This window comes from Rhineura floridana, chromosome 7 (assembly GCF_030035675.1).
Source record: "Rhineura floridana isolate rRhiFlo1 chromosome 7, rRhiFlo1.hap2, whole genome shotgun sequence".
Classification (NCBI taxonomy): Eukaryota; Metazoa; Chordata; class Lepidosauria; order Squamata; family Rhineuridae; genus Rhineura; species Rhineura floridana.
The window spans coordinates 107,479,755-107,507,446 of NC_084486.1; the positions used below are offsets into that span (position 1 = coordinate 107,479,755).

A 27,692-nucleotide genomic window follows, 5' to 3' on the forward strand; every position below is an offset into this window, starting at 1 on the left:
AGTTGTGTCTGATACCCTTCAGTTCAATGTTATTTGCTATCAAGCTGATGTATGAAACAGAACTGATTGATTATGCTGATTTCCCCTCATGGATTGGTTTAGTTAGTTTTTCAGGGCTTTGTGTGGAGGTGCACTCAGTCATGCACATCTCCCCTTGCAGCCCAGACCAAAAGCAGAAAGCATTGGCAGTGAGCTCCCTGCATTGTGTATTCACTCTTGTGTTTCACAGTCTGTGTTCATGCCTATATTTTGAAAGCTGCTTAATAATATAATTCATGATGAAACTTAACTTTTTATGTCTGTGTGTAGTAGTGACCTCTGCTGGAGCCAAATGGATATTACTCAAAATGGCTAAACTGGTGGATGAAACTTGACATGTTAAGAACCATGAGTGTAGTTTTTTTACTCTTTCCTCCCCACTCCAGTAGTTTGGATGCTTCTTAGAGGATCTCAAAAAGTCAGACCAGGAAAAAAACAGAATACTCCCCATTTCTTGAGTAAGATGCATTAGTTTAGGCAATATCTCTGAGCCCAAATGAGAGTGCTTCCCTGGAACAAATAGGCATCTTTTTCACGCTCTCTGGGCTCATCCACACGGTGATTTAGTGTGGGTCTGGTGCTACTTGCATCTCCTTGTAATTCACATGGTTCACAGATGTTGCAGGCAAGCAGATGCTATCACACACTTTCCCCCTTTAAATCCATATTAACCCAATCCGCTGATAATGTGAAAAGGAAAGGAAAAACCATCTTAGCTGTGCTCCTCCTTGTAGGTGCTTTGCTTACATGTTTTTTTAGTAGGCGGGCTCTCTTATGACCCATCGCCCACTCTCTCTTTCTCCGCCATCCTCTGTGTTGGACAGGTGTAGAAGAATCTGACAATTTCAGTTCTCTCAATTTTTCAATTTTTTCCAAACTTGAGTTCAGTTCTCTACACTTCTGCAGCAATTTGCATTTTTTAAAAAAAAAATCATCCATGATTTTTAAAAAAGATCCTCTTTAACATTTTGGTGTAAATTTCTCCTAAAAAATCATTTTGGTATAAAGTTTGGATTAATGTATACATTTTTTTGCAAGCAATTTCACATAATATAATGAATTTTGTATGTTATTTTCATTGATATATTCATTTATATGTACACTTCCCATAACATATGCCTTTTTGTAAATAGTGGTTGGAGAATTGTAACTAATAGATGCATGTTTGTAAACATTGCTTGGTTGGCAAACAACATTGCAAAATTTGAATAAGTGTGAATTATGAAAGATGGCTGTGTTTTATTTCCGATATTGTTTTGGAAAGTCTGTATTTGATAAATTTGGCTTAAAATGTGAATTGAATCGAAAGTATCACCCATCCCTACTCCCAAGTAAAGTTGCATTGGAATGTAGCCTCACTGGCCTGTTGGCCAGCAAAACCTCTGTTCAGCAATTCAGAAAAGGCTAAAAAATACTTTTAAAATACATATCCTTCAAAATGACTGGCAGGTATCTTCCCACCAAAGATCGCCTTACTTCATTTCCTCCCCAGGGATGGTTGGATGTGTGTGTGCACATATATATATATATACACGTACGTACATACTTACGTACGTACATACATACACACACACACACACACACACACACACACACACACACACACACACACACACACACAGACATATATACATTCAGTATGGTGGGGGGATGTAACCTTTCCCCCTCCTTAAGACCAGAGCTTGGAAAAGTTACTTTTTTTAAACTACAACTCCCAACAGCCCCAGCCAGCATGGCCACTGGATTGGGCTGATGGGACTTGGAGTTCAAAAAAGTAGCTTTTCCAAGCTCTATTAAGACCAATAGGAATGGAACAGCTGCCCTGTCTAATGCTAGCACAGCTTGTCAGGTGTCTAGAATTCACAGCATTTTTTTAAAAAAGAGGTGCCAGCACTCAAGTCTCCATCAAGTTCTAGCCTGTATCATAGGCTGTGTTTCCCCTCTCACTGATCTGGTTTGTGAGAATCAGTGTACTAAAGACACTTCTCACATGCTCAGACACTACTCTCTTTATATAGAATGACTGAACTGATAATATTGAAATCTTGATTTCTATCTGTGTTACAAGTTGTAGTGGTGTGTTCATTTCACATTTCCTAATTGTTGGTTCAGACAACTTCTTGGTCACAATATTGCTTTTAATTGATGCTTTGCTGGCTTTTTGTTTTGTGCTGGATTTTTATACTGCTGCATTGACTTATTTTGTGTTTGTTTCTATTTTGTGTTTTTATTATGTTTTTATATTGTGTACTATTGTTTCTATTATGTTTGTAAGCTGCCCTGAGCTGTGTTTTTAACTGTGGAAGGGCAGGATATAAATCCTCTTAATAAATAAAAATTCCATAGTGTTGGAAACTAGAGTCTAGGCATTTAAGGCTGAAAATGTAAGTTAAAAAAAATCCTCACATCCTCCCCCAGTTTTTGGTAGTAATTACTAGGCACAAAAACAAAACAATTGGACAATGCAACCATTAATATGCTTAATTTGCATAATTAGAAAATAATTGGATTTATGGAACTGGAATGTGGCGACCCAGCCCTCACTGCTCCTTCTCTTTACCCTCCATGAGTGCATTTACCTGGCTGGAATGTGTCCTTCAGCTATGTTTAGTGCCTCTTCCTTGCCTGGATGGTGAGAGGTGTGGGTGGTTATGGTGGTATAGAAACCACTGATGTCTGTGTGGCCGGAATGTAGCCTGCTCCACGAAGTTAGGTTCTTATCACATTGGTTGCTTTGTACACTTTGCCTGTGACCCCATGGACCCCTGGCATGTAGTCCCTGGAAGATTGCTTACAAGGGAATGTGGCCCTGAGGCTGGCAAAAGTTCTCCACCCCTGCTTTGTAGCTTTATACAAATCAAATCAAATCAAATTTTATTATGTGGTTATAGACCCAATATGTAGCTTTATACATATACACAGGACTGTAGTGCCAGTTCAGTGACACCTGCAGCAAACATATTGAAGGGTTGATCCTGAATGTTGTGGACTTTGGCAAGGGAGTGTCTGATGTAAACTGACGATTACAGAGTGGAATGCCTGGTGGTAACTAGCTAAAAAAATAAGAACAACCTGAGCAATTTATTTTCCTTGAATACAAGCCGTGTCTGCAAAATTTCTGCTGAGTTTTTCATCATTTTCTTGACGGATCTCATTCTTGCTGTTGAGAGCATCTGTTTACTCCTTAAGCATTTCATCAAAATGAATGTGCCTGTTTGTATTTAATTATACAGCCACGAGAGTGGCTGTATACTATAGCCAGTATGGATTTTTCACATTCTGCAATGTTAAATTGAAAATACCCCCCATGCCATTCTGATGCTTCCCATAAACTCATTTCAAAATAAAACCTTACAAAACTTATAGTCCTGACCTCGGAAACGCTTGCTTAACAACCCTCTCAATTTTCATGGCGATACACAAAACAGTCAGAGAGAATAGAGAGTTCAAAGTCTAAAAAGGGGGAAAAAAATAACCCCACAGCCCTTTTCGACTTTTTTCTGCGAGAGTTCTCATAATCTGTTGAAATTCATTAAAAATCAGCCATGTTCACAGAGTACCTGTAATCCTAATACTGACCTTGTCCCATACTCTGACCTTCATCTTCTGCAGTTTAAAAGTTTAAAAAATGCCTGGCTGATTTTTAATTAATTTAAGACATTTTGGCTGGAAGCCAATGATAAGGGCGGGCATGCTCAGTAAGAACCAACTGTCAGTGTTCTAAAAGCCTCACAGCTGCTGGGCTTGGCTAATCAGAAGGCCCCACCCCCACCAGACTTTGATTTCACGTGAGACAGTCATGGCTTCCCTCAGAGAATCCTGGGAAGTATAGTTTGTGAAGAGTGCTGAGAGGAGACTCCTATTCCCTTGAGAGAATGGTTTTCCTGTCAGCCACTCTGACCGAAGGTCTGTGAGAGGAACAGGACGTCTCCTAGCAACTCTCAGCACCCTTCACTAACTACACTTCCCAGGATTCTTTGAGAGAAGCCATGATTGGTTTTGAGCTATGGCTTTGAGAGAAGCCATGATAATTTGTTTTAAATTGTGTTTTAAATTGTTTTTAAAATATGTGTTTTTAAATTTGTGTATTTGTTTTTAATGTTTTTCATTATTGTAAACCACCCAGAGAGCTTCCGCTATGAGGCGGTATATAAATACAATAAATAAATAATGAATGTCCAAAGTGTAATAGAGGCCTGGTGTGGATGTGGCCAGGGACAGCTTTGTTTTAAATTTGGGTGGGAGGTAGGGTTGCCACGTTCAGGACTTGAGACTGATCCTGTATCTTTAGGAGAAGAGAAAGTCTGCCAAGTGCAGGTGTTCTTGCAACATTGCAATGGGAAAAAACACAAGGTGGGATTCTCCCTTCCCCCTGCACAACTCTGGTCTTCTGTATCTTTAAAAGTTGATACAGGATTAGTCTCAGGCCCTGAACCTGGCAACCCCATTCCAGGTGCATGTTACCAAATTTTTCCAAGCTCCACAGGAAGTGCACTGGACTGTGAAAGACCAACCGAAATTGTGTTTGCATTTTGACAAATGTGTAGGGCAATACAGTATCTCAGAGAGGAGGTCAGGTGTCCTGCTCCCTTGGTGCATTCACTATAGCTGTCCAATTTCCCTGCTTTTTAAAGTTTGATAGAAATATCTGTTGGTTATAGGTACATTCTTAAACCGCAAGGTTTTTTGCCTGTTAGTGAATTATTAGATTAAAAGTATCTGTTCTGCTTTATTATTTAAAATAAAGCAATTCCAGTCATTCTACTGTTAATAACAGAATCGTCTTGAAACAAATTTTAATATGAGGCTTGTCTCACAAGAACTAAAATACCACAGGCAATAATGGTATTAAAAGTATTTTTTTGAAGTTGGATACAGAACTGGAACAAACATTTATAAAATAAAAAAACCCAAAGTACAAGATTGCTGAAAGCAATCATGGTACAAAATCCTAATATAAAAAAACTTGTCTGTATGCTTGGGCCCCTCTCATACGGCAGGGTCCATTCTGGACCGCCGCTGTAAAGCAGAATGCATTGATTAACATTGACAAAAATGGTGCCCGAAAAATGCCGTAAAACCGGAACAAGTGCCGTAGGAGCGGGGCCTTTCTGCAGTTGGCAACCACTGTATCGGTGGAACGCTGTAAAGCAGAGCGCCGCAAAGCGGGGCCCTACTGTATTAAAAGCTTTGCTTGCTAGGACTCCTGAATAATAAGAATTAGATCCGGAGGTCAACAGAATTCCATAAGCTGGTGTTTGTGAAACCCATTTTCACAAAATCTCCATTAGGAATTAAATTATAAGTGGGCATCATACAAGTTCAGTAACAATTGCATTAGCAGTCCTTTTCATTTTTCCATGCAGGTAAATGGTATCAAGCTCTTCATGTGGATAAACTCTGTTTTTTATATGGAGCCAAACTATAAGGTTTCCACAAGAAGAAATCTCTCTAACGTTCAAAAGAGCTTTCTAATAGAAGAGCATTTCACAAACTTGAGAGTATCAACACAATGCTTCCCCAAAGAACAAAAGAACCAGCCGTTTGCTAATAATTGTGGATTCTGAATCCTGTGCATTAGGTCCTCTAATTACATCTCTGTGTTCCAATTTTGTATCTCACTTAGAATATTTAATTCCATTTGCCTGTGATGTGTGTCACTACTTAGGGGTTTTAGAGAAATCCTGACATCATGCGGTCACTGTAATTGCATGCAGCCATAAGGGGAATTCCCACAGCCTCAGACCGCTAGTCAGCAAATGCACCCTCCAAAGCCCAGAGGCTGTTAATACAGAGAAGCAGACAGGATTTCTGGAGAAAGAATCCCAATGCCAAGTGGCTGCTGATGAAGGGATGATGGTCGAAATGATTATTTGATCGAGCAGGGATGGTGAACTCTTGATACAGGGACCTATGCAGCCCTCAGGCAAAAACTTTGGCACTCAGGCAGTGGTGAGAAAAAAAAATTAGACACAGCGCTGGGGTGGGAATGAAAGGGTTAAACCTCTCTGCCCTGCCCAGCTCTCTGTAGATGCATTGTTTTTAGCTGTGGGATTTGAACCATGTCCCTAGAGAGACCAGGATGTTCTCTCAGCTTCCCGCTTATGAATTTGCCTTGGATCCTGGAAAGCACTCCTGTCACTCCTAGAGTGTTCCTGAAAGGGGGTGTGGTGCCAGCCTATGGAGCTTTGAACAGGACTGGCCTACTTCAAGAGGCAGTTGTGGGAGGAAGGGAGTAAAAAAGATTCACTTCTATTAGAGCAATAACTACCCCTCTTTGGCTGATCTTCATAGATGCATGCCTGTGTGTGTGTGCATGTGTGGAAGAGCAGTCATGCCCACTGTTAGGTTGGCCAAGGATATATATGGCCTTCAGGCCAAAAAAAGTTAGCCACGTCCAGGATAGAGGCAAAGAACTGAGTGATGCCTGGCACCGTTAGCATTGTGCCATGGACAGTGTGAAAATAAGTAGTGAATAGAAGCTGGGGGAAGTCTCTTGAAGCAGAGAGAGAGAAAAAGGGGCAGGGAAGGGCTGCGCAGAAGGCGAGGAGGGAAGGCATGGTTAGGAAATGTCTGTTTTAAGTTGATTTGCCACCTTTCTGCCACAGTTGGCAATTGAGGATTGCTTAACAGAAGGTCATGAACACACTGGAAGTATTAGTAATAAAGAATGGCAATACAGTCGGGAAAACAAGCCATTCTTATAGCAATAGTAGAAGCAGGAGATATGACTGACTGGTCAACCTGTCTATCCAACCCAAGAATGGCAACATCTGGGAAGAGGGTTATGCTTTTTTAAGGGGCTATCTTAACATTATTTTCAAGACTTCTTTAAACGATTACTGGAGATTTAGCAGCACTCTAATTAGGCAGTTCAGAGAGCTGAATCTAAATGTGGCTGTCTTCTGGTACAGTAAATGTTTCTCTACAATTAGGCTCACTTCCAAGTGGAAAAATTTTTGTGGTGAGGGTTGCATTTGGATGCCGACTAATTGGTTGAAGGGCCCTTAATTTGGTACTGAGTAGGCAAGAAGGAAGACTGGGTATGTGCATGTCTTGGATTTGAAATCTGAGACCAAGTAATTCCTCGTATGGATTAGAGATTTATGTATATGGTTAAGTAGGAGGTGTGAGAGAAAATGAAACAAAAGGTACAAGCTAGGGTTGCCAGATCAGAAGCATCCAACCCTGAGGTTTCAGGGGCAGGCTCTAATGATGTCACAGGGGTGGGCCCAAGTGATGTCACGGGGTGGGCTTGAGTGATGTCATTAAGCATGATATGTTAAACATCAACAATAGTTGCTTGGAGCATACAATTCAAACACAAACATTTCTCTGATTGGAAATTAAGAAATCTTAGCTAAAAGACGGAGCCTGGGTAGGGAACATTTAATCTAGCTTGCAAGAATTTGGTAACGTGCCTCTGAGCATATGACATCAGTGAGATCCTGTCAGCCCATAATACCTCTGCTCTGAAATCTGCACTGGTTGCCAATTTGCTACCGGCCAAGTTCAAGGTGTACTTTCCATGATATGGGTGCCACACAGTACTTGTTCTGCTCTTGTAAGAAATCAGTCCTTTAATTTTAGTGCTTTGTTTGCCGCCCTGGACTCCTGCTGGGAGGAAGGGCAGGATACAAATAAAATAAATAAATAAATAAATAGTGTGGCAGCACCTATGCTTTGGAGCTCCCTGCTTATTGACATTAGCAGGTGCCTTCATTGTACTCTTTTCAGCACCTGCTAAAAACATTTTTGTTTAGGCAAGCCTACCCAGGCATGTAGAAGCTATTGTGTTTATCTGTTTTGAACTCATTGGTTTTATTATTTGAATATTTTTAAATACCTGTTTTTAACTGTTTTTGCGAATAATTTTATTGTTTTAATTTTCTTTTGTAAACTGCGTTGAGATTTTTTACAATAAAGCAGTATATAAATGTAAATAAAACACATAAATAAATTTTGGAGTCATTGTGGCCCTTGAGTCTCTTCCCACTTTTAGGAACAAAGGAATCTGCCAGATACTGACTCAGGCCATTTGGTACCACATAGCTCAGTACTGAAGACATGGACTAGCATTGGCTTTCCAGGATTCCAGGCAATAGTCTTTTCCAGAAATTGAATTTTGGACCTTGGCATGGAAAGCATATGCCCTACCACTGAGCTACAGTCCTTCCCCTGTTTTAAACAAGTATCTTTAAAAATCGTTCTTCTCAATTCACTAATGAATGCATATCATACGTAGAACAGATCCACACCATTCATTTAAGGCACATTCAACATCCATATGAAGCACATGAATCACATCACAGAATCATAGGAACTGTAGTTTGTTAAGGGTGGTGGGAACTATAAGTGTGAGGGGGAAACTACACTTTCCAGGATCCTTTAGGGGAAGTCATGTGCTTTAAATGAAGAAATATTTATATAAGCATGACTGTCAAAGATGTTTATTATTTACACAACCTGTAAAGATATTGGTAGTGCAATCTTATGTTTGTTTACTCAGAAGCAAGTCCCAATGTATTCAATGGGGCTTACTCTAATGGGGAAACGTGCACAGAACTGCAATCTCAAGTGATAAGAAACTCCACTCACCCATCCCAAAATACAAAATCATGCCCCTTTAAGCTGTTTTGCAACTGTTTATACTTGTTTTTATGGTTATTGGATTTTAAAGGGATTTATTTCTTGTTGTCAGGTGCCTTGGTTCCCAATCACCAACCCTATTATTTATTTATTTATTTGATTTATATCCTGCCCTTCCTCCAAGCAGGAGCCCAGGGCAGCACTACCCTACCTCACAGGGTTGTTGGGAAGATTCCATATACACATATATACACTGGAGATGTAAAAATACAGACACCCCATATAATAATTTATTGTCAAAACCAGTTGGTCATTGCAGAACATTTTTTTTAAAAAAGACAGTGTTAGTTTCCAACATAATAAAAGGAGTGATACCTAAGTAAGCCCTACCTAATTGCTTTAAAAATAGGATTGGAGGGGGAGAGACAGATTTACAATACAAAGACAATTCTTTGCTATGTTCACTCAAATGTCCTATTAATTTATAGCAGAATCCTAACCATGTCTGCTCAAAAGTAAGTCCTATTGAATTCAATGGGGTTTACTCCAAGTATGTGGGATTAGCATTGTAGCTTTACTCCCAGAAAAGTGAGTACTGGATTAAAGCTTTATATTGGGAAGGTTTTCAAAACACTGTCCTCTTCAACAGCCCAGGAAAATTTAAACTTGTTTGACTTCTGCACACAAGAGAGAAAAAGACTGAAAACTATATACTTACCCAATTTATGAAACAACAATTTTCAGGCCTTGCAATGTGGTCTTGGTGCTGCCTGGAGGTCAACACTTACTGGCTACAAATCTGAAAGGGCAGGGTTAGAGCAGCCAGCTATGAGCACGTTTAATGGATGTTGCGGGAGGAAGCTGACATTTTGGTGTATATCTCGAGAACCAGACCACCTAGAAACTTAATTTTTAAAAAAATGAAAGCTGAGTGTCCAGAGATTAAGGTGACTTACCTAGAGACCTGGAGAGGACCCCAAAAATCCAGAGTCTCCGGGCAAAAACCAAACACCTGGCAACCTTAGTACAAGCAGTGTTTATATCTGAAGTAACAAAAAGGGTTTTTAATATATATATATGTGAGGGGGAAGGAGCTGTTTGAGTTTCTCCAAGAATCTCCCCCCAACCCTGCAGCCCAACAATAGTTCAAATGAATGAAGGGGAAGGTCTGGTATACCTTTGTTTGGTCACATGTTGGCCCTGGCTTGATCTTTGCTGTCGTGCTGGCTGTTGCCTTCACATCTTCGGTGTTCTGAGTGAGAGATGCAAAAATATCCAATTTTCAGTCCAAACTCGGTAAATGTTGGACTATATATCAGATTTCAGTTTCCTGTCTTGTGTGAAGGTACTTTAACAATTTTGATACCCCTGTCTGGGCCGTCTTCATGTATATTTTAGAAGCTGGAGAGCTTTTTCTCTGTGTTTCTGGTGGTAGAGGAGAGAGATGTGATGCCTTCAGCATTCCCAGATTTGGTTTCCTTTGTTTACTGTGATGGCCATGTGACACGAGGCTCCTCTTCCTCCTCCTCCTGCCTCCTACACATAGACTTTGATCACATCATTTCATATCTCTTTCCTACTATAAGCGTGCAGTCTCCATTATACCTTCAACACTTCTTGTTCTTTGAACTTGAACTCCAGCTTTCTGTGGAAATGAAGGAGTTAAAACTCTGCTCTAAGAGGAAGCAAAGTATTGTGAGGCGTGTGTGCTTTGCTTCAATTTTCCAAATACTATGTAGCAAATTAGTCATGCTTCTCCTGTCAAGTTTTGTGAATCACACATTTTAATCCCTATGCATTGCTTTGAAATTGGCAGCCCAGCTGTCCTGCACCATTCATGATGTTTCCTTCTTTTGCTTCAGTAATGGAAAAAGAGCTCTAAATTCACTCGCTCTTTCCAGTGTAAAAACAAACAAATTAATAAATGCATACGAAAAAATTAACTGTACTGATTAGATTCTAGTTGCTTTTTTAAAAAAAACAACGAAACACTATATTGAAATGGGAAACCATCCTTTTTTAAAAAAACTGGCAGAAAATCTTTTTTTCTTTTATTTGGAACACCAGCTGTAAATAAAAATGGCTTTGAGAAACAAAATTGAACTTCATATGTGAAAAAGCACCATCACCTCTATCATGGTGACTGTCATGGCCCCGTCAGAGGACTCATCAGACGAGGATGACTCGGGAGTAACAGCAGCAGACCCAGAAGGAGAAACGGAGGAAACTCCTGAGAACCCAGCTCCTTCTCCCCCTCAGCTGCAGAGCACCCCAGACACAGCTGAAGCCCTTCAGCCAGACGCACACAGTGAACAGGATACTCCCCCCTCACCTGCAGAACGTAGACAGCAGAAGGTCAGGCAGAAGAGGGGCAGGCCTGTCCACTTAAGGCCAAAACGCTGATGGCTCACACCTGCTGACAAACCTGCTCCTTAAAAGTCAAACCTTGGCTTCAGCTTGTTGCTGACTACAATGTCAGGCGTGACCACTGTGTGTCTTCCTATCCCCTGAACCTTGACTTGGACTGATCTCTCGGCAAACTAGACCCGGACCTTCACTGACGTCTCTTCTGGATTTCTGGCTTGGCACGTAAGCTTTGAACGGCCTCTGCCCTTACCTTGTTTCCTCCTTGCTAGCCTGGCAGATTTGTAGCCAAGCTGCCGGCTGAGGACTTACGGCCTGGCAATTACCAAGGAATCTTCAGCCCTGCCTGCATCCCCACCGACACTGCTGTCTCAGTGGAGAGCTGACAGTGACATGGCCAATTTAATTCCAAAAAAAGTCCCATAGTGAGGAATACTATAATGCAGGGGATGGGAAACTGGGAGATGAAGTTGGCCCCCCAGGCCTCTCTGTCTGGCCCTCATGACTCTCTGCAGGCTACACAGACTCCCAAGATGTACCCCTCACCAGCCTTACTTTGCATCCATCTTGAGTGTTTTTTGGCTGGCTAGACTGTGTCCCTGAACTCTGATAATGCTTTTTGCTTGCCCAAATGTGAAGAAGCCAGCCTACTATACAAAGGTGACATTCACGTTTGTTGCTCTGCCCACTTTTGCCTCTGGCCCTGCCCACCACTGGTATGTGGCCCCCAGAAGCTTGCCCAGAAGGGAATTGTGCCCCTCTAGCTGAAAGCGCTTCCCCACCCCTGTGTTAAGATTTTCTTGTAGAGTGACTTAATAAGCAACAGTTGATTCAGAAAACAGTGAATTTCTATTTAACAACAAAAAATAAACCTGTGGGGCATCAACATCTAACTTCACATGGCCATCCCTAGAAAAGGGGTTTTATGTGCAAATTGGCAAAGCAGCTCCTTCATGCAAAGTAGGTAGGGGTGTGTATGTATGTATGTTTCACTTTTAACTTCCAGTGACTTGTCTTCAAGCAATCTGCAGTTATGTTTTGAACCAGAACAGTCACTTCTTGTTCAGCAAAACTCATGAGTAAAAGTGAGGATAAAATGATGACAGAAGAGCATTCACAAAAAGTCAGATTTCTCCCAAATATGTAGATGTGAGCTGATGATAAAAGACCTTGTTAGCCTTTTGCTATGATCTTGACCTTGTGACCCAAACAGTGACCAAATTACTATAGGCACTATCCGTCATTAAATGTGTTCCATGGCCATCAAAAGAATAGTGGCACTTCTGAAATGAGTGATTCACGCAGGAATTGAAGGCAAAAGCCTTCAGTTGGCCTTCTTTCCTGATTTCGTGGGGAAGGGGGTGTTCTTGAATAGTTCTGTGGCCTTCACTGCTGCATGAGTGAGAGTATTCTGGGAAAGCGGCTTGAAGATGACAGCCAAATTCTGATGTTGCAGTTTTCCTTAGCTTTGTACCACCTATGTTTCCCATGTTTAAGACCTTCATAGATTTTTTAAAATCAAGATGTGAATTTAAAAGGAGATGTTTAAAGGCAATATAAGATATCGGGGGGCGGTATCACATCAAGGAGGATAGTGAATTAAGTACACAAGACCAGGAGGAATCTTGGAAGCAAAAGCAGGAAATAATATGAAGCTTAACTTGAAGAGACATCTTGAATCATGCTGGGAGAGAAAAAGAGAGAGACTTCATACAGACGTATGTTCGGTAGAGAAGAAGAGTGTGTGTGTGTGAAGGGGGGAAGAGAACACAAATCCTGTGGATAGCAAACTAGTTATAATCTTGCAGTGAGATGTGGTAATGCAAATAGCCCTGCCTTTAATGTCTTTAATAATCCAGCTCAGTATGGATGCCATATCTTTGCTCAAGTCTACTGCCAAGAAATTAGGTTAGTAAACAATGGAAGGCATTTTTTTCTTTTTAAAGGTAAGATTTGCTGTTTTGCTTTTGATGATCCCTGCTGTGGGATAAAATACTTGTGGTAAATAAATGCAACCATTTTTTCACTGTTGGGTTGAGTGAGTTGGATAGTGCAATGCCCAGAGTTCCAAGATTCACGGCTGAATTGTGGGTAACTCTTATGTGGTAAAATAGGAAGTAGATGGCACTTTAAGAGAAACGTCCTGGAGTTGTTGTCTACATGTAAGGCTAACAAAGCCAATGTCATGATCTGAATCTAGAGATTTATTTTCAGCAATGCTCTAGTTGTATGTACTGTGTGTGATTTTCTTTTCTCTCCTCCCCCCCCACCCCTCTGCAAAGTGCAGACACTTGCATCAGAAACTGGCATTCCACACAAATCTTGGCCTGGTGATCATGAACATTTGGTTCAGTTATGGTTTTTGGTAAGAAGAAACCTTCACTCTAGAAGGATGTGATCTAAGAGGAAACCACTGTATGCTACACAACTTTAAAAAAATCATAACAGAAGTACATTGTTCAAATGGAATATGCAGATAAATGAGAGTTCATGGACTGCTAAAATCTTTTGAAAGCGTACTAGCGAGAAAATACCTGTGCTGAAGGTGGGCTTTTGATTTGTCTTTCCTATGAAACTGTACTGTTAGTGTTAAAATATAGCACAGTCAACTGCAACTGTCACTTTAAAAGTAAAGCCAGTGTGGTGTAATGGTTAGAGTGCAGCCACAAAGCTTACTGGATGACATCAGGCCAGTCATATATCTCAGCCAGAGCTTGGAAGTAATTCTTTAGAAGTAATTACACTTGTAATACATTACTATTTTGAGGATTTAGTGGGTAATTCCTTTACATTTTGATTGTAATAGAACTAGGAGTAATTTTATTACTTTTGTGGAGTAATTGTAATGTTTCCAGCATTACTTTGGGGCATTACAGGGGGGGAAGCAGGGGAAGCCTTCTGCTCCTCTGATTTGTGGATGAAAATCTTGTGCCTCAAACTGGGCTTCTGTGCAGCGTCGCTCTTCCCTAATGCTCTGTGGATGGGTAGGAGGCGACGAGGGAGGAGTCGGAAGAGTGAGCGGGGTGGAGTGGAGAAAACAATTGTTTAAAATGGATGGTGGTGGTGAAGAATGGAGTGGAGGGGAAAAGGAGCTGGAGGGCAAGAACATGGAGAGAGGAGAAGGAGGCAGCAGCAGAATGAGATAAAGAACTGCAGAGGTAAAAGATGACACCGTGTGTGCATGTGTGTGTGAATACTGTGTTTGCACTTGGCACACCAAGCGGCCTTCGCCACCCTCTCTGGCTACTGTGCTCCATTTGCAGTATTTTAACTTTTTTGCATCTGGGGGAAATGCTTGCTTGGGTGAATGTCCCTTAGCTGGTGGCAGTGCAGGGTCCGGGAGGTGGTTAAGTGAGAGAGATTATGCTTGCTGGCTGAGGGGGGGTGGCACTTGGTTTGACATGCAAAGATCTGAGTACTGGCCTCTGCCTCCCTCCCCACTCCCTTACCAGCAGAGAGACCAGCATTGCTATCTTATGGATAAAAAGAATTATTCTACTACCTCTGTATGTGTGTGTTTATTTTTAATGTGGTTTTAGTCTACTTAGATGTGCAGCAGCCAAGGCCAGCACCTTGTAGGCGTTTTTTTAAAAAAGTGACTGAAATGTGATTGTACTGATTACCTTTGAGAAAAAGTAAAGTAAGCAGTTACTTTCAGAGCAATTACAATTGTAAAGGTAATTACTACTTTTCCGGACCATGTAATTGTAACTGTAATTTATTACTTTTTAAAAGTCATCTTGCAAGCTCTGATATCAGCCCAGCCTACTTCATTGGGTGGATTGTGAGGACAAAAGGGAGGACATTGAGTTCCCTGGAGGAAGGACAGACTTACCTTTTTAAAAAATGTAGTATATAAAACTAGGAGTTGCTGATCTCAAAAGTATTATACCAGATTGACAATGGTGAATTGCTGTAACTGAGACTTGATAGGCAGGAGGAAGTCTTCACCCCATTGAGCTTTTTGGAGGAAAGTTGGGATATAAATGAAATTAGCAGCGCTCTGATATCTATGTGCTGTTTTCAGATGGTCATGTACATTGGCCAAGTCTCAAAGGACCTTCTCAAGTGGCCTCGCCCTTGTTCACCGCCTGTTGTCAAGCTAGAAAAAAGGACAAATGCAGAATATGGAATGCCGTCCACACATGCAATGGCAGCAACCGTCATCTCATTTACTTTTGTTGCTGCGACTGTGAACAAGTACAAGGTAGGAATTAAGTCATCAGGTGTAGCCTTTCCAAAAAAACTACAGTAGGGCCCCGCTTTACGGCGTTCCGCTTTACGGCACTTCATTCATGCAGCGGTTTTCAATTAGGGAAAGGCCCCGCTCTTACAGCGCTTGTTCTGCTAATACGGCAGGTTTTTTCCGTTGCATGCCATTTTGACGTCATTTTCGTGCGACGCAGCCCATTATAGTCTATGGGGCCCCACTTTACGGCGATTTCCGCTTTACGGCAGGGGCCTGATCCCTAACCTGCCGTATTAGCGGGGCCCTACTGTATTCAATTAGCTAAGCTCTGGGAACTGTAGGTCCAGTGTGTCCTCTCTGTCTGCCCCAGTCCCCCAAAATTTCAGACAAACTTGCCCAGCCAATCTTGCCCCACAGGGGCATAACCCCCAATGCCTTTTCCTCACTTATTCTGCAGCCAGATACCCCATTCTAAGCTTCATGTATATAACGACATCACGACTGCTTTATTTTCAATTCATTTCTTAATAGTTCCTGATATTGAATATGCCTCTCCAGTGACCTGACTCTTTTTGAGTTGAAATTTTCACTCTGATAATTCCTGGGCATTTGTAGCCAATTTATTTTTTGTTGCTGCTGATGTGAAGTTAGAATATCTTGTTCCAGCTTGCATTGGATTTGACTCTTGTCTGCTATTGTGGTATACAGTCATCCAGTTTGGAGAGATTATTCTGGAGCTCTTCATAACTGAACTTTGTGTTCTTGAGTGACTTTGCAAATGTGGCTACAACCATTCACCCATCGATTGCAGATATTTCCAGATATTTACAAATAAGCCTAATAGCACTGGGCCAAATACAGAGGGCTTTCCCCCCCACTGTCTTGTCTGTTTCTTCTTACTTGTCCTACTTTAACTAGTGCAACTTTCTTGCATTGCTGGGGCCCTATTCTACCTGTGCAGACTGGTCTTTATTCTTTTCCAACAATTGTAGCCAGTGTTACATATTTTGCTTCAGATTGTTTGGCAATATTACGCCAATTCATCAAGCTTCTGATATCCCAGAATGCACTAGTTTCTGAATCAGATATGGTAGATAATAAAAGTCCAAGGGTGTCCACTTGATTGTCTATGGTGTATGTGACTGCCATTGATGTTTCTCTCCTCTTTTATGTTTACAGTACCCACTTGAACTAGGATTGATGGGAGCTTTCTTATTTTCAACTCTGGTATGCCTGAGCAGAATTTACACAGGAATGCACACAGTGCTGGTAAGATCTCTGCTTAGTATATAGGTGCCCATGGCCATGTATTACTGATTTTTAACCTGAAGCATAAATATAAATCAACAACATAAGCAAATGAAAGAAAATTCGCTAATAGGCAAAAAAATCTTGTGGTTTAAGAAAATACCTATAGCCAACAAATATTTCTATCAAACTTTAAAAAGCAGGGAAATTGGGCAATTATAGTGAATACACCAGGGGAGCAGAAGACCTGACTTCCTCTCTGAGATATTGTACTGCCCTACACATTTGTCAAAATGGAAACACAATTTGTGTTGGTCTTTCACAGTCCAATCCACTTCCTGTGTAGCTTGGAATAAATTTGCTAACATGTGCCTCTGAGCATCATTTGCGTGCTTATTGAGTTCAGTGGGATTTACTCCCATGCGATCATGCTTAGCATATATAAAACTGACCATGGGGGGGGAGGAGAAGAGGGAGGGAGGGCTGGAGTGGGCAGGGGAGGAAGTAGAGGGGAGGGGAGGAGGAAGGGAGAGGAGATGGGAAGGAGTGGAAAGGCAGGTCTGATCATTTGCATGCTTATTGAATTCAGTGGGATTTACTCCCATGCAATGATGGTTAGGATAGGTAAAACTCTGACCATGGGGAAGGAGAGGGAGGGGAGAGGAGAGGGGAAGGAGGAGGAGGGGGAAGGAGGGGATTGGAAAAGGATGGAGGAGAGGGAGGGAGGGAGGGACAAAGGAAGAGTAGGGAAGGGGCAAGAGGGAGGGGAGGGGAGAGGAGGAAGGAGGAGGGGAGGGCAGATTTGATCATTTGCATGCTTTTTGAGTTCAGTGGGATTTACTCCTGTGCAATCATACTTAGGATAGATGAAACTGACCTGGGGGAGAGGCAAGGAGGAGGGGGGAGGGGCAAGGAGGAGGGGGAGGGGGAGATTGGGTGGGTGGGCACTGTGCAGAGGGGAAGCCGCTTTCCTTTCCAAAAGGAAATACCCACCCAAATTTAAACCAAAGCTGTCGCTGCCCACATCCACACCAGACCTTTATTTCATTTTAGACAATCATGGCTTTCCCCAAAGAAACTTGGAAAGTGTAGTTAGTGAAGGGTCCTGAGAGTTACTAGGAGAGACCCTGTTCCCCGCACGGAGCTTCAATTGGAGTGGCTGACTGTTAAACCACTCTAGCCACTGGAGCTCTGTCAGGGGAATAGTAGTCTCCTCTCAGCCCCCTTCACAAACTACACTTCCCAGGATTCTTTGGGGGAAGCCCAACTGAAATAAAGGGGATTGTCTCAAGTGAAATAAAGGTGTGGCATGGGTGTGGCCCCCTGATTAGGCAAGCCCAGCAGCTGTGAGTCTGACTTTTAGAACACTGACAGTTGGTTCTTACTGAGCATGCCTGGGCTTATCACTCGCTTTAATGTTAAATTTCTTAAATTAATTAAAAATCAGCCAGGCATTTTTTTAAACTTTTAAACTGCAGATGATGAAGGTCAGAGTATGGGGCAAGGTCAGTAATAGGATTACAGGTCCTCTGTGAACATGGCTGATTTTTAATGAATTTCAACAGATTATGAGAACTCTGAGAGAAAAAAAAGTCCAGAGGGGATCTGGGTTTTCTCTCTCTCTGTTTATTCTTTGAACTCTCCATTCTCTCTGACTGTTTTGTGTATTGCCATGAAAATTTACAGGGTTGCTAAGCAAGTTTCTGAGTTAAGAACTTTTAAGTTTTGTTTTGAAATGAGCTTACGGGAAGCATCAGAATGGCATGGGGGGTATTTTCAATTTAACATTGTGGAATGTGAAAAATCCATGGTGACTATAATATACAGCTACTCTTGTGGCTGTGTAATATAAACATTACATTTTTTTTAAAAAGGCTCAACTACATTTGAGGTTCAGTACATTGTCTGAATATCTATTAGATTTTTTAAAAAATAAACTTGTTTACTACTTTTGTTTTTCAAATTATTTTTGTTAACTTCTTTGGACTTTTAAAAATGCTCTGTGTTGTAGAGATGTTTCACTTAATACAGAGGACAACATCTTGGCATAACTTGGTTTTGTGTCCAGTAGAAATCACAATCTAACATTAGGTTGGCTTGTTAATACAATAATCAGTAGAGTGATGTTCCCATGTTTTCAACCAAATGCTGAAAAATGTGTCTGCATTGTATCCAATGATGTCATTTCACTGACAGAAGACACTTTGATCCCATAGAGGCCTCCATCAGTGTAACAGAGAAAAATGGTCTCCCATCCCATTCTGCCAATGGAAGGCTTGGCTGGGTCAAAGTATGTTCCATGAATGGAGGGACACCATTAGATTCAGCCCTATGTTCATAATACAATTATAAGAAAACTTCTTAGCTTGCATCAGCATGATGCAACTTCAAGTGGTAAACAACCCAACCATATGAGTACTGGTATTTATGTACAATATAGTCTAAGTTGCAGGGAGGGCTCCAGGTAATTAGATCTCATGGAGGATCTAATCAGAGCTGAGCACTTCTGCATGTGCCAGTGCTGGGAACTTGTAACCGTCTTGGGAGAACCACCACAACTTTTGGCATAGATATGAGGCTTGTTCACATGCTACAGCAAACACAGGTACAACCTGTCTTTAAACAGGTGCAGGTGTGTGTGTGAAAGAGTCTGCAGTTGTAGATTTGTAGAGCTCAACTACTGTGTATACAGATTGTACATGTTGAAAGTAATTTGTGAACATGCTTGCACGTAATCTCCTTTGATGAAAATTAGACCTGGTATAATTTATGAAGAGGTGTGTGTCATTTTTAACAATTCAGCTTGCTAATTCTATACCATGAACACCCAAAATCATTAAAGTTGTAAATAACTATCTGCTTGTTTGCTACCATAATCACGAACATTGGTAAATGTCTTGACCTTAGTAGATCAAACCAATAATTTAACAGGGAGGATGTCTCAGTCCAGATTTAATTAATGACCTAAAGTCAGGAAAAATTCTCAGCATATTTCCCTTGGTATTCAGTGATAAGAGACATTTCTAAATTCAGATGGGGTTGGTGGTAAAGAAGAGAGAAGCCTTTGTTGGCTAACTTGAAAGAACAAAGCTACTTTAATTGGGAAAGGAGGCAGAGTCCCTTCTTCTCAACAGATTTGAATTGTAGTTCTGTGAGATTTTTTCCCCTATTGCAAAGACATGAATTACACTGCAGTCCTGTGCATGTCTGTTCAGAAGTCCCATTGACTGAAACTTAGTCCCAGGTAATTGACTATTGTATAGTAGCCGTAAAGATTTTAGTAAGTTATAGTTGGTTTTTATATTTTGTAAACTTCTCGGAGGCCTGTTTTGGTATATAAAATATTCTTAATAAAGAATAATGTAGCAGCAATACATATTCTTCAGTTTAAACCTCTTTGAATAAAATGGTATCCATATCTAATGGAAAAATCTCTTTGAATCTGGTCCTGATTCTAGAATAACTTTCTACTAGTTTTCTAGTAAAGCTTTGCTGATTCATTTGCTAGACCTATATCATGTCAACTAAGTTACAGCCATGCTTCTTCTGACCCAGTGCTGTGAGACCTAATTGGGGTGTTAGCTTTAAGATCTCCTTTTTTTGGTTACCATTTCCCAGGTGATAACTTGCCACAGTATACACATCATTCCTTGATAAGAATGCTGTCCCACCCAGTAGTAAGGACTAATTTACCATTTTTTACATTTATTCAGAAATCAGGGGAAGCTGTGGGATAATAAGATGTTAGATAGTAGTTTGGGCATTTTCACATATTACTTAGGACAAATTTATGTTTGCTACAAAGTGTACACTTGATAGGCAGCAAGAGCCAATTGCAGCTCACTAACCTAATAAGTATACTTGCAAATATTTGTCACATTTACATTTTGACTTTTTATCCGCCTAAAAACAGAGTATATGAAGTAGCTCACTTTTAGCAGGAAAAAATGTGTTCGACACTAGCTGTTTCACAGTGAATACAATGTGTGTGCACATTTGTATTCTGTTGGCCTAAAATTATTGCCAATTTTGTATTTCTATGACAAATCTATGTGTTAATGTAAGTTGATCACTTTACAGCAACATTATTTTGCTTGAAGGCAAAGTCTACACCTCTTTAGCTCATTAAATCTAGTCCAAATAGCATTTTCTAAGAAAGTTGTCTTTAGCAAGATATTCCTGTTGACCCTTATCCTCAGACACCTTCCGTATATTCCATGTGGATTTCTAATTCTGATGTAACACTTTCTATGGGAATTATTCCAAAAACACTCTTGTAAAGGGTTTTAAAAAACACGCCAAAAAACGCAATACCAGATAAAAGCAGTTCTCTTTATAATAATTCACTAATAGGCAAAAAACCTTGTGGTTTAAGAATGTACCTATAGCCAACAGATATTTCTATCAAACTTTAAAAAGCAGGGAAATTGAGCAGCTAGAGTGAATGCACCAGGGGAGCAGGAGACCTGACCTCCTCTCTGAGATATTGTACAACCCTACAAATTTGTCAAAATGCAAACACGATCTGGGTTGGTCTTCCACAGTCCAATGCATTTCCTGTGTAGCTTGGAAGAATTTGGTAACATGTGCCTCTGAGCATATGGTGAGTGGTGACAACACCTGCCATCTCCAAAGACGGAGAATTACATTTTTGTATGTTTGTTGGTGTTCTTCTTACTTTGCTTCTTTTCTGTTACTACTGTTTCTGCAGAGAATCTAACCTAGAAAATTATATTTCTCTCATTATTCATCCTAGAAATCTGTGTCAAATTTATTTTTATTAATTTCAAAGCCTTTTTATTGGTCGATGTCATATGATGGTGAAGATAGCCTTTTTTTTTCAAACTGGAGGTTATGCTGTATTTCTATTTTGGGCTCATTAACAGTTGAATCTGAAGCAGCAGTTTGATGTAAAATCAGATGGATTACAATATGTTGCTACTTAAGCAATGACTCTAGGTGATGGAAAAACAAACTTGGCCTGCCCAAGATGCATGTTTTCAGCCTGCTATGCTTAAACAACTCCATTTAAGGAAAGGTGGGCATGATCAATTACAAATATAGACCACACCTAGAATTTTGCTAGAATATATTTCACCTCCCACTGTCTTATCTTGTGCAAGCTGAGACACTCGTCATGTCCATTGGAAACTATTCTGCAGAACAGTCAGTCCCATTATTCTACAATTGTTTTGGGAGGTTTTTTTTTGGTGTTGCAAAGTGTTGCTGTACTTCACAGACACAGAAGCAAAAGAAAATGATTTATTATGAAAAAATATATGAAATGGCCTGCCTTCAAGTCGATTCCGACTTATGGGCGACCCAATGAATAGGGTTTTCATGGTAAGCTGTATTCAGAGGTAGTTTTACCATTGCCTTCCTCTGAGGCTGAGAGGCAGTGACTGGTCCAAGGTCACCCAGTGAGCTTCATGGCTGTATGGGGATTCAAACCCTGGTCTCCCAGGTTGTAGCCCAACACCTTAACCACTACACCACATTGGCTCTCTGATTTACTATAGGAAACCACTAAAATTGCAAAGTACATCAAACATATTTAAAGTGACTATCTGAACGATATCAACAGTTTTAATATTGTTGCTTCCTCCCAGCTAAAACAAGATCAGCACAACACATTTCTTGTTTCTGTTATTTGGGCTGACAGCAGGTGGTGCCACCACTCCCCATATGCTCAGAGGCACATGTTACCAAATTCTTCCAAGCTGCACAGGAAGTGGATTGGACTGTGAAAGACCAACCCAAATTGTGTTCGCATTTCGACCAATTTGTAGAGCAGTACAATATCTCAGAGAGGAGGTCAGGTCTCCTGCTCCCCTGGTGCATTCACTATAGTTGTCCAATTTCCCTGTTTTTTAAAGTTTGATAGAAATATCTGTTGGCTATAGGTGTCAAAGACTTGTCCCCCTGGGGTCCCTTGTCCTTAGTTTTCCAAGGGGGGGTGTCTTTGCTTCTGAGAACAGTCCCACTCCTCTGGGCCGCTGCTTCCCAGGCAAACTCTCCCTGTTTCAGGAGTAATTACTCACGATAGTACTGGCACCACCCTTCCTCCCGGTTCCTTTCTCTGAGGGAAGGGTCCTCAGAGTCCAGATGCGAATTCTAAGGGATAAACCCTCGTCAATTAACAGTAACAGTAGCGTTCAGCAGTCAAAGGACTAGATTTAGAATCCTCAATTCCAATACAATACACACTGTTTATAAAAGGATATTTTATTTAAACGTAAATGAGTTGGTATTTAGAAAAGAGAGCAGTGGTTTGTTTCCTTAAAGATAATCACCCACAGATGGGTTACACAAGGCACATTGGCATGACAAAAGGGGAGAGGTTCAATTCAGACAAAGGAATACAACAAAAGTCTTTCTAAGCTAAGATCCTATACTTACATAGATCAGCCTGGTTCCCGCAAAAGGCTTTCTCTGTCACATTTCAGGCAGGTCGAGGTAGATGGAAATTAGGGAACTCGTTTTTGAAGTTTATCCTTCCTTTTTTATGGAGTTTAACACTCACCAAAGAGGGGGGAAAGCAAACAGTCATCTCCCACCTCTGCAGGGTCTGACGCCTTTGAAGATAAGGGACTTATCTGGCCTCACTCAGGGGTTCTGATCTACACACCCCTTCTTCCTGACTTCTAATCCCAGGAAGCTGATAAGGAATAATAGCTAGGGATCAGTTACATCCCCTTGCCCAGGTTGCAAATTGCCTGCCTGACACCGAGCTGCGGATCTCCCCCCACGGGGAGTCCTAGGTAATCATGGGCTCCCAGAATCCTCTCTGGTGGCCCATTTCAGCTTGACCAAAGTTAGCTATTCTTGACAATAGGTACGTTCTTAAACTGCAAGGTTTCCCTGCTTTTTAGTCCAGGAGGTAAGAAATGGAATCCTGTGCAAGTTTGCTGAGAATGGATTGATCATTTGCATGCTTATTGAGTTCAGTGGGATTTACTCCCCTGCAATCATGCTTAGGATACGTGAAACTGACTACAGGAGGAGGGGGATGGGAGCAGACAGCAGGCAGAGGAGGAGGGTAGGTTTGATCATTTGCATGTTTATTGAATTGAGTGGGATTTACCCCCATGCAATCATGCTTAGGATAGGTAAAATTGACCATGGGGAGGGAAGCCTGGAGTGGGCAGGGGAGGAGGAAGAAGGAAGGGGGAGGAGAGGGGAAGGAGGGGAAAGGCAGGTCTGATCATTTGCATGCTTATTGAGTTCAGTGGGATTTACTCCTGTGCAGTCATGACCAGTGGCGTCACTAGGGTTTATTTATTAGTTTCATTTTTAAACCGCCCATAGCGAATAGCTCTCTGGGCGGTGTACAAAAGGATTAAAATACAAAATATAATAAAAACAGCCAAACAATAATAAACACAAACAGAAACCACAGAAATATAAAAGTAAACACATTAAAATGCCTGGGAGCATAGCCAGGTCTTAACCTGGCGCCGAAAAGATAGCAGCGTAGGCGCCAGGCGTATTTCTTCGGGGAGGCTATTCCACAATTCAGGGGCCACTACAGAAAAGGCCCTAGATCGTGTAACTGTCCTCCGGGCTTCCTGATGTGTTGGTACCCGGAGGAGGGCCTTAGCTGCTGAGCGAAGTGACCAGGTAGGTTCATAGTGGGAGAGGGATTCCACAAGATATTGGGGTTGGTGTCACCTGGTGCGGTAACTCCTTGGCGATCTCCCAAATGTCCTGCTGAGTGCGTGCGTGTGTGCATGCATGCACATAAAGCTAGCCACCCATGCGCCTGGGAGGGCGCACGCCGGAGGGGCACCCAGCCGGAGAAGCAGGCCTGGGAATGCCAGCATGCCTCCCTCGCCCCGCCGACGCTGCTCCTGGTCTCGCCCGCCTGCCTGCCTCCAAGGAGGAGGAGTTGGCTGCTCCGACACCGACCCAGAGCGCTTTTCGGCTCCTTTGCCGGGCAACGGCACGGGCGCCCTGCCCTGCGATGGGGCGGTTCTGGGTGTCACCGCCTTCATGGGTCCGCACTCCCCGCACCCTGCTAGTGACGCCACTGGTCATGACTAGGATAGGTAAAACTGACCATGGGAGAGGAGGAGGGGGAGGTGAGAGTACAGTAGAGGGAAGAAGGGGGAGAGAGGAGCAGAAGGAATGGGAGGGGGAAGGGCATTGGAAAGGGAGGGGGAGGGGTGAAGGAAGGGGGAGGGAAGGGGCATAAGGGAGGTGATGGGAAGGAGGTGATGGGAAGGGGAGGGCAGGTTTGATCATTTCTATATTTATTGAGTTCAGTGGGATTTACTCCCATGCAATCATGCTTGAAAAATTAAGTGGACTGCTGGTGCTGAGAGTTGCTAGGAGATGCCTTGTTCCACTCACAGAGCTTCAATCAGAGTGGCTGACTGTTAAACCACTCTGGTCACTGTAGCTCTGTAAGGTATGTATGTATGTATTTATTAATCGCAAGGCCGAAGGCCATCAGCATTAAAATAAAAAAGAAAAGTAACATGGAAAGTTAAGCATAACCATCCTGTTTACAAATACAATCAAATAATTTTACAACAACTTGAACAGAGTACAACAGTCATTAAGATCATTAAAATCAATGAGGTCCTGATAAAATGATTTAAAATTATTTATAGGATATCTCAATTACTATCTAAGAGTAAGATATTGGTCGATTGAACTCTTTTAAAATTGTCTCTTAAATTACAGGCGGCTAAGGTAAACAACGAGACAGTATAGGTGACGTCAGGATTAAAGTCGGACATTAAGATTTTTATTTTGTCCTCTGTTGGAATCAGCCGATACTTATCGAGCCAATTCCTAAGGAATCGATGGCGGGGGTGATTGTAAATTGGACAAAAAAACAGTATATGGGGGAGGTCTTCCGGCACAAGAGAACCACAAATGCATAAATTTGATCTTTGGGAATGTCAGAGAACCGCCCCTCTCTGTCAGCGTTGGGCAAGGAGAAAAAACGTAATGCGGTAAACGCACATCTCAGGGCCAGTGGGAGATGGGATGTAAGATAGAGTGAACACTGATGGTCTGACTTAAAACTCCAATACCAAGGGGCAACCTTCGAATTGATGAGAAATAATCTGTCGACTTTCTGGGAATGGAGAACTATAGCTTCGCGAAGACGAATATTGTTTGGAAACAATTTAAAATCCCGTAAAGAGATGTGATAATTGTGGGTCAAATCTGCTAAATTGCTTTTCCGTAGTTTAATGGCCAAAGGGTGGTCAATACAGAGCTTCAAAAGTATTTTATCCTGGGGGTCCTCTAAAGATTCCAAAAACTTCATAAGGATGAAATGTATACGAGCAGTGAGCGAGGAAAGACCAGTCTCTGATCGTAACATGGCAGCTGATGTACCTTTAGGCAGACACAGTATACGCCTAAGAAAATCATTTTGTATAGATTCTAATGGCATTATATTCTTATTATCCCATCCCCAAAGCGTAGCTCCAAATGAAATCTGAGGTATCACTTTGGCTTTGAACATTTTCAGCACTGGCAGTATCTGATTTCCTCCAGAGGTACGATAGAATTTCAAAATCGCTCCTATTGTTTTAGCGGCTAAAGATTTAATATATTGTAAATGACGGTTCCATGACAGGGTATCCGAGAAAAAAATTCCCAGATATTTATAGACCCGAGTCTGAACAAGCTGAGTGTCTGCCATCCGCCAACGATGGCCTTTGTATTTCTTACCAAAAACTAGTATGTTTGTTTTCTCATAGTTGATTTTTAGATTTTCTTTGGAGCAGATTGATTGTAAACTGCTTAATAGTCTCCGAAGGCCGAGAGGGACTAAGGAGAGGAGAACCATATCATCTGCATAGAGTAGAGTTGATACTTTTCTACGGCCAATTGATGGTGGATAGAATTGCGGGCCAGATAAGGCTGGTATTATATTATTCAGAAATAGATTAGTAGCTCTGTAAGGGGAACAGGAGTCTCCTCTCAGCACCCTTCACAAACTACACTTCCCAGGATTCTTTGGGGGAAGCCATGACTGTCTCAGGTGAAATCAAAGTCTGGTGTGGGTGTGGCCCCCTGATTAGGCAAGCCCAGCAGCTGTGAGTCTGGCTTTTAGAACACTGACAGTTGGTTCTTACTGAGCATGCCCAACATTATTGTTGAGTTCCAGCCAAAATTTCTTAAATTAATTAAAAATCAGCCAGGCATTTTTTTAACTTTTAAAATGCAGAAGGTGAAGGTCAGAGTATGGGACAAGGTCAGTAATAGGAATACAAGTGTGAACATGGCTGATTTTTAATCAATTTCAACAGATTAGGAGAGCTCTGACAGAAAAAAGTCCAAAAGGGGTCTGGTTTTTCTCTCTGTTTTTACACTTTGAACTCTCAATTCTCTTTGATTGTTTTGTGTATCACCATGAAAATTTAGAGGGTTGTTAAGCAAGCATTTCTGTGTCCTGGACTATAAGTTTTGTAAGGTTTTGTTTTGAAATGAACTTATGGGAAGGATCAGAATGGCATGGGGGTATTTTCAATTTAACTTTGCAGAATGCAAAAAATCCATGCTGACTATAGTATACAGCCACTCTCGTAGCTGTATAATAAGACACCTGGAAGACATAGAGGTTGTATCTTCACTGATTTTGGAAGCTTATTTTCAGTCTGACCAACAAGTGTATCTGAGTGATGTGGAAGCTATACAAATTGACTTGCTTTATTTAATGTTGAATATCATATTGAGAGATGTGTTGGAAATCTGAGTACCTTGTAGCTGCAAAAAGTGGGCTCCAGTTTTTCTTCATATTATATTGGTATAGCATGGGAAGACACTTTTGTAGTAACCATTCTGTTCTACAAAAGTGAAGACTTTATTGCTGGGTGGAAGATAATGACTAGGTTTGTACTAAACAGCTGGTCACGTTCCCATGTTTCCTAAGTGACTGTTGTAACTTCTTGATTTTCAAGCTCTCCTCTCCACTTTGCCATCTAATCACAGAAAGTTCACTCGGTAATGGAGAGGACAATTGCAAAAAATTCATAGTTCTTCTATGGCAGTGGTGGGAAACATGCACGGCTCTCTTCAAGCACCAACAATTAGCTTGTTGTCTGGACTTCAAAGCACCACACAAAGCTTTCGGCAAGCATCGACAATCAGCTGATTGTCAGGGCTTTAAAGCACAGTGCCCAGTGTGCTTCTGCCTGCATGGTTTAATTTCAAACTCTGACACCACCTGTCAAACTTGGCCTATGGGTGGTGGGGATCTAGTTCCCAATCTCTGTTCTGCAGTGTGCAGATATGTAAG

The 27,692-nt window shown here is 41.5% G+C and overlaps 1 protein-coding gene across 2 annotated transcripts in view; it reads left to right on the forward strand.

Moving 5' to 3' along the window:
- Window positions 1-27,692, forward strand: part of SGPP2 (sphingosine-1-phosphate phosphatase 2) — a 68,263-nt gene that overhangs the window by 26,539 nt on the left and 14,032 nt on the right. For both annotated transcript variants that reach the window (XM_061636785.1, XM_061636784.1), the window contains 2 exons: window positions 15,020-15,199; window positions 16,361-16,450. In XM_061636785.1, coding sequence (XP_061492769.1) covers window positions 15,020-15,199; window positions 16,361-16,450 — 270 coding nt within the window. The remainder of the gene's footprint in view (window positions 1-15,019; window positions 15,200-16,360; window positions 16,451-27,692) is intronic.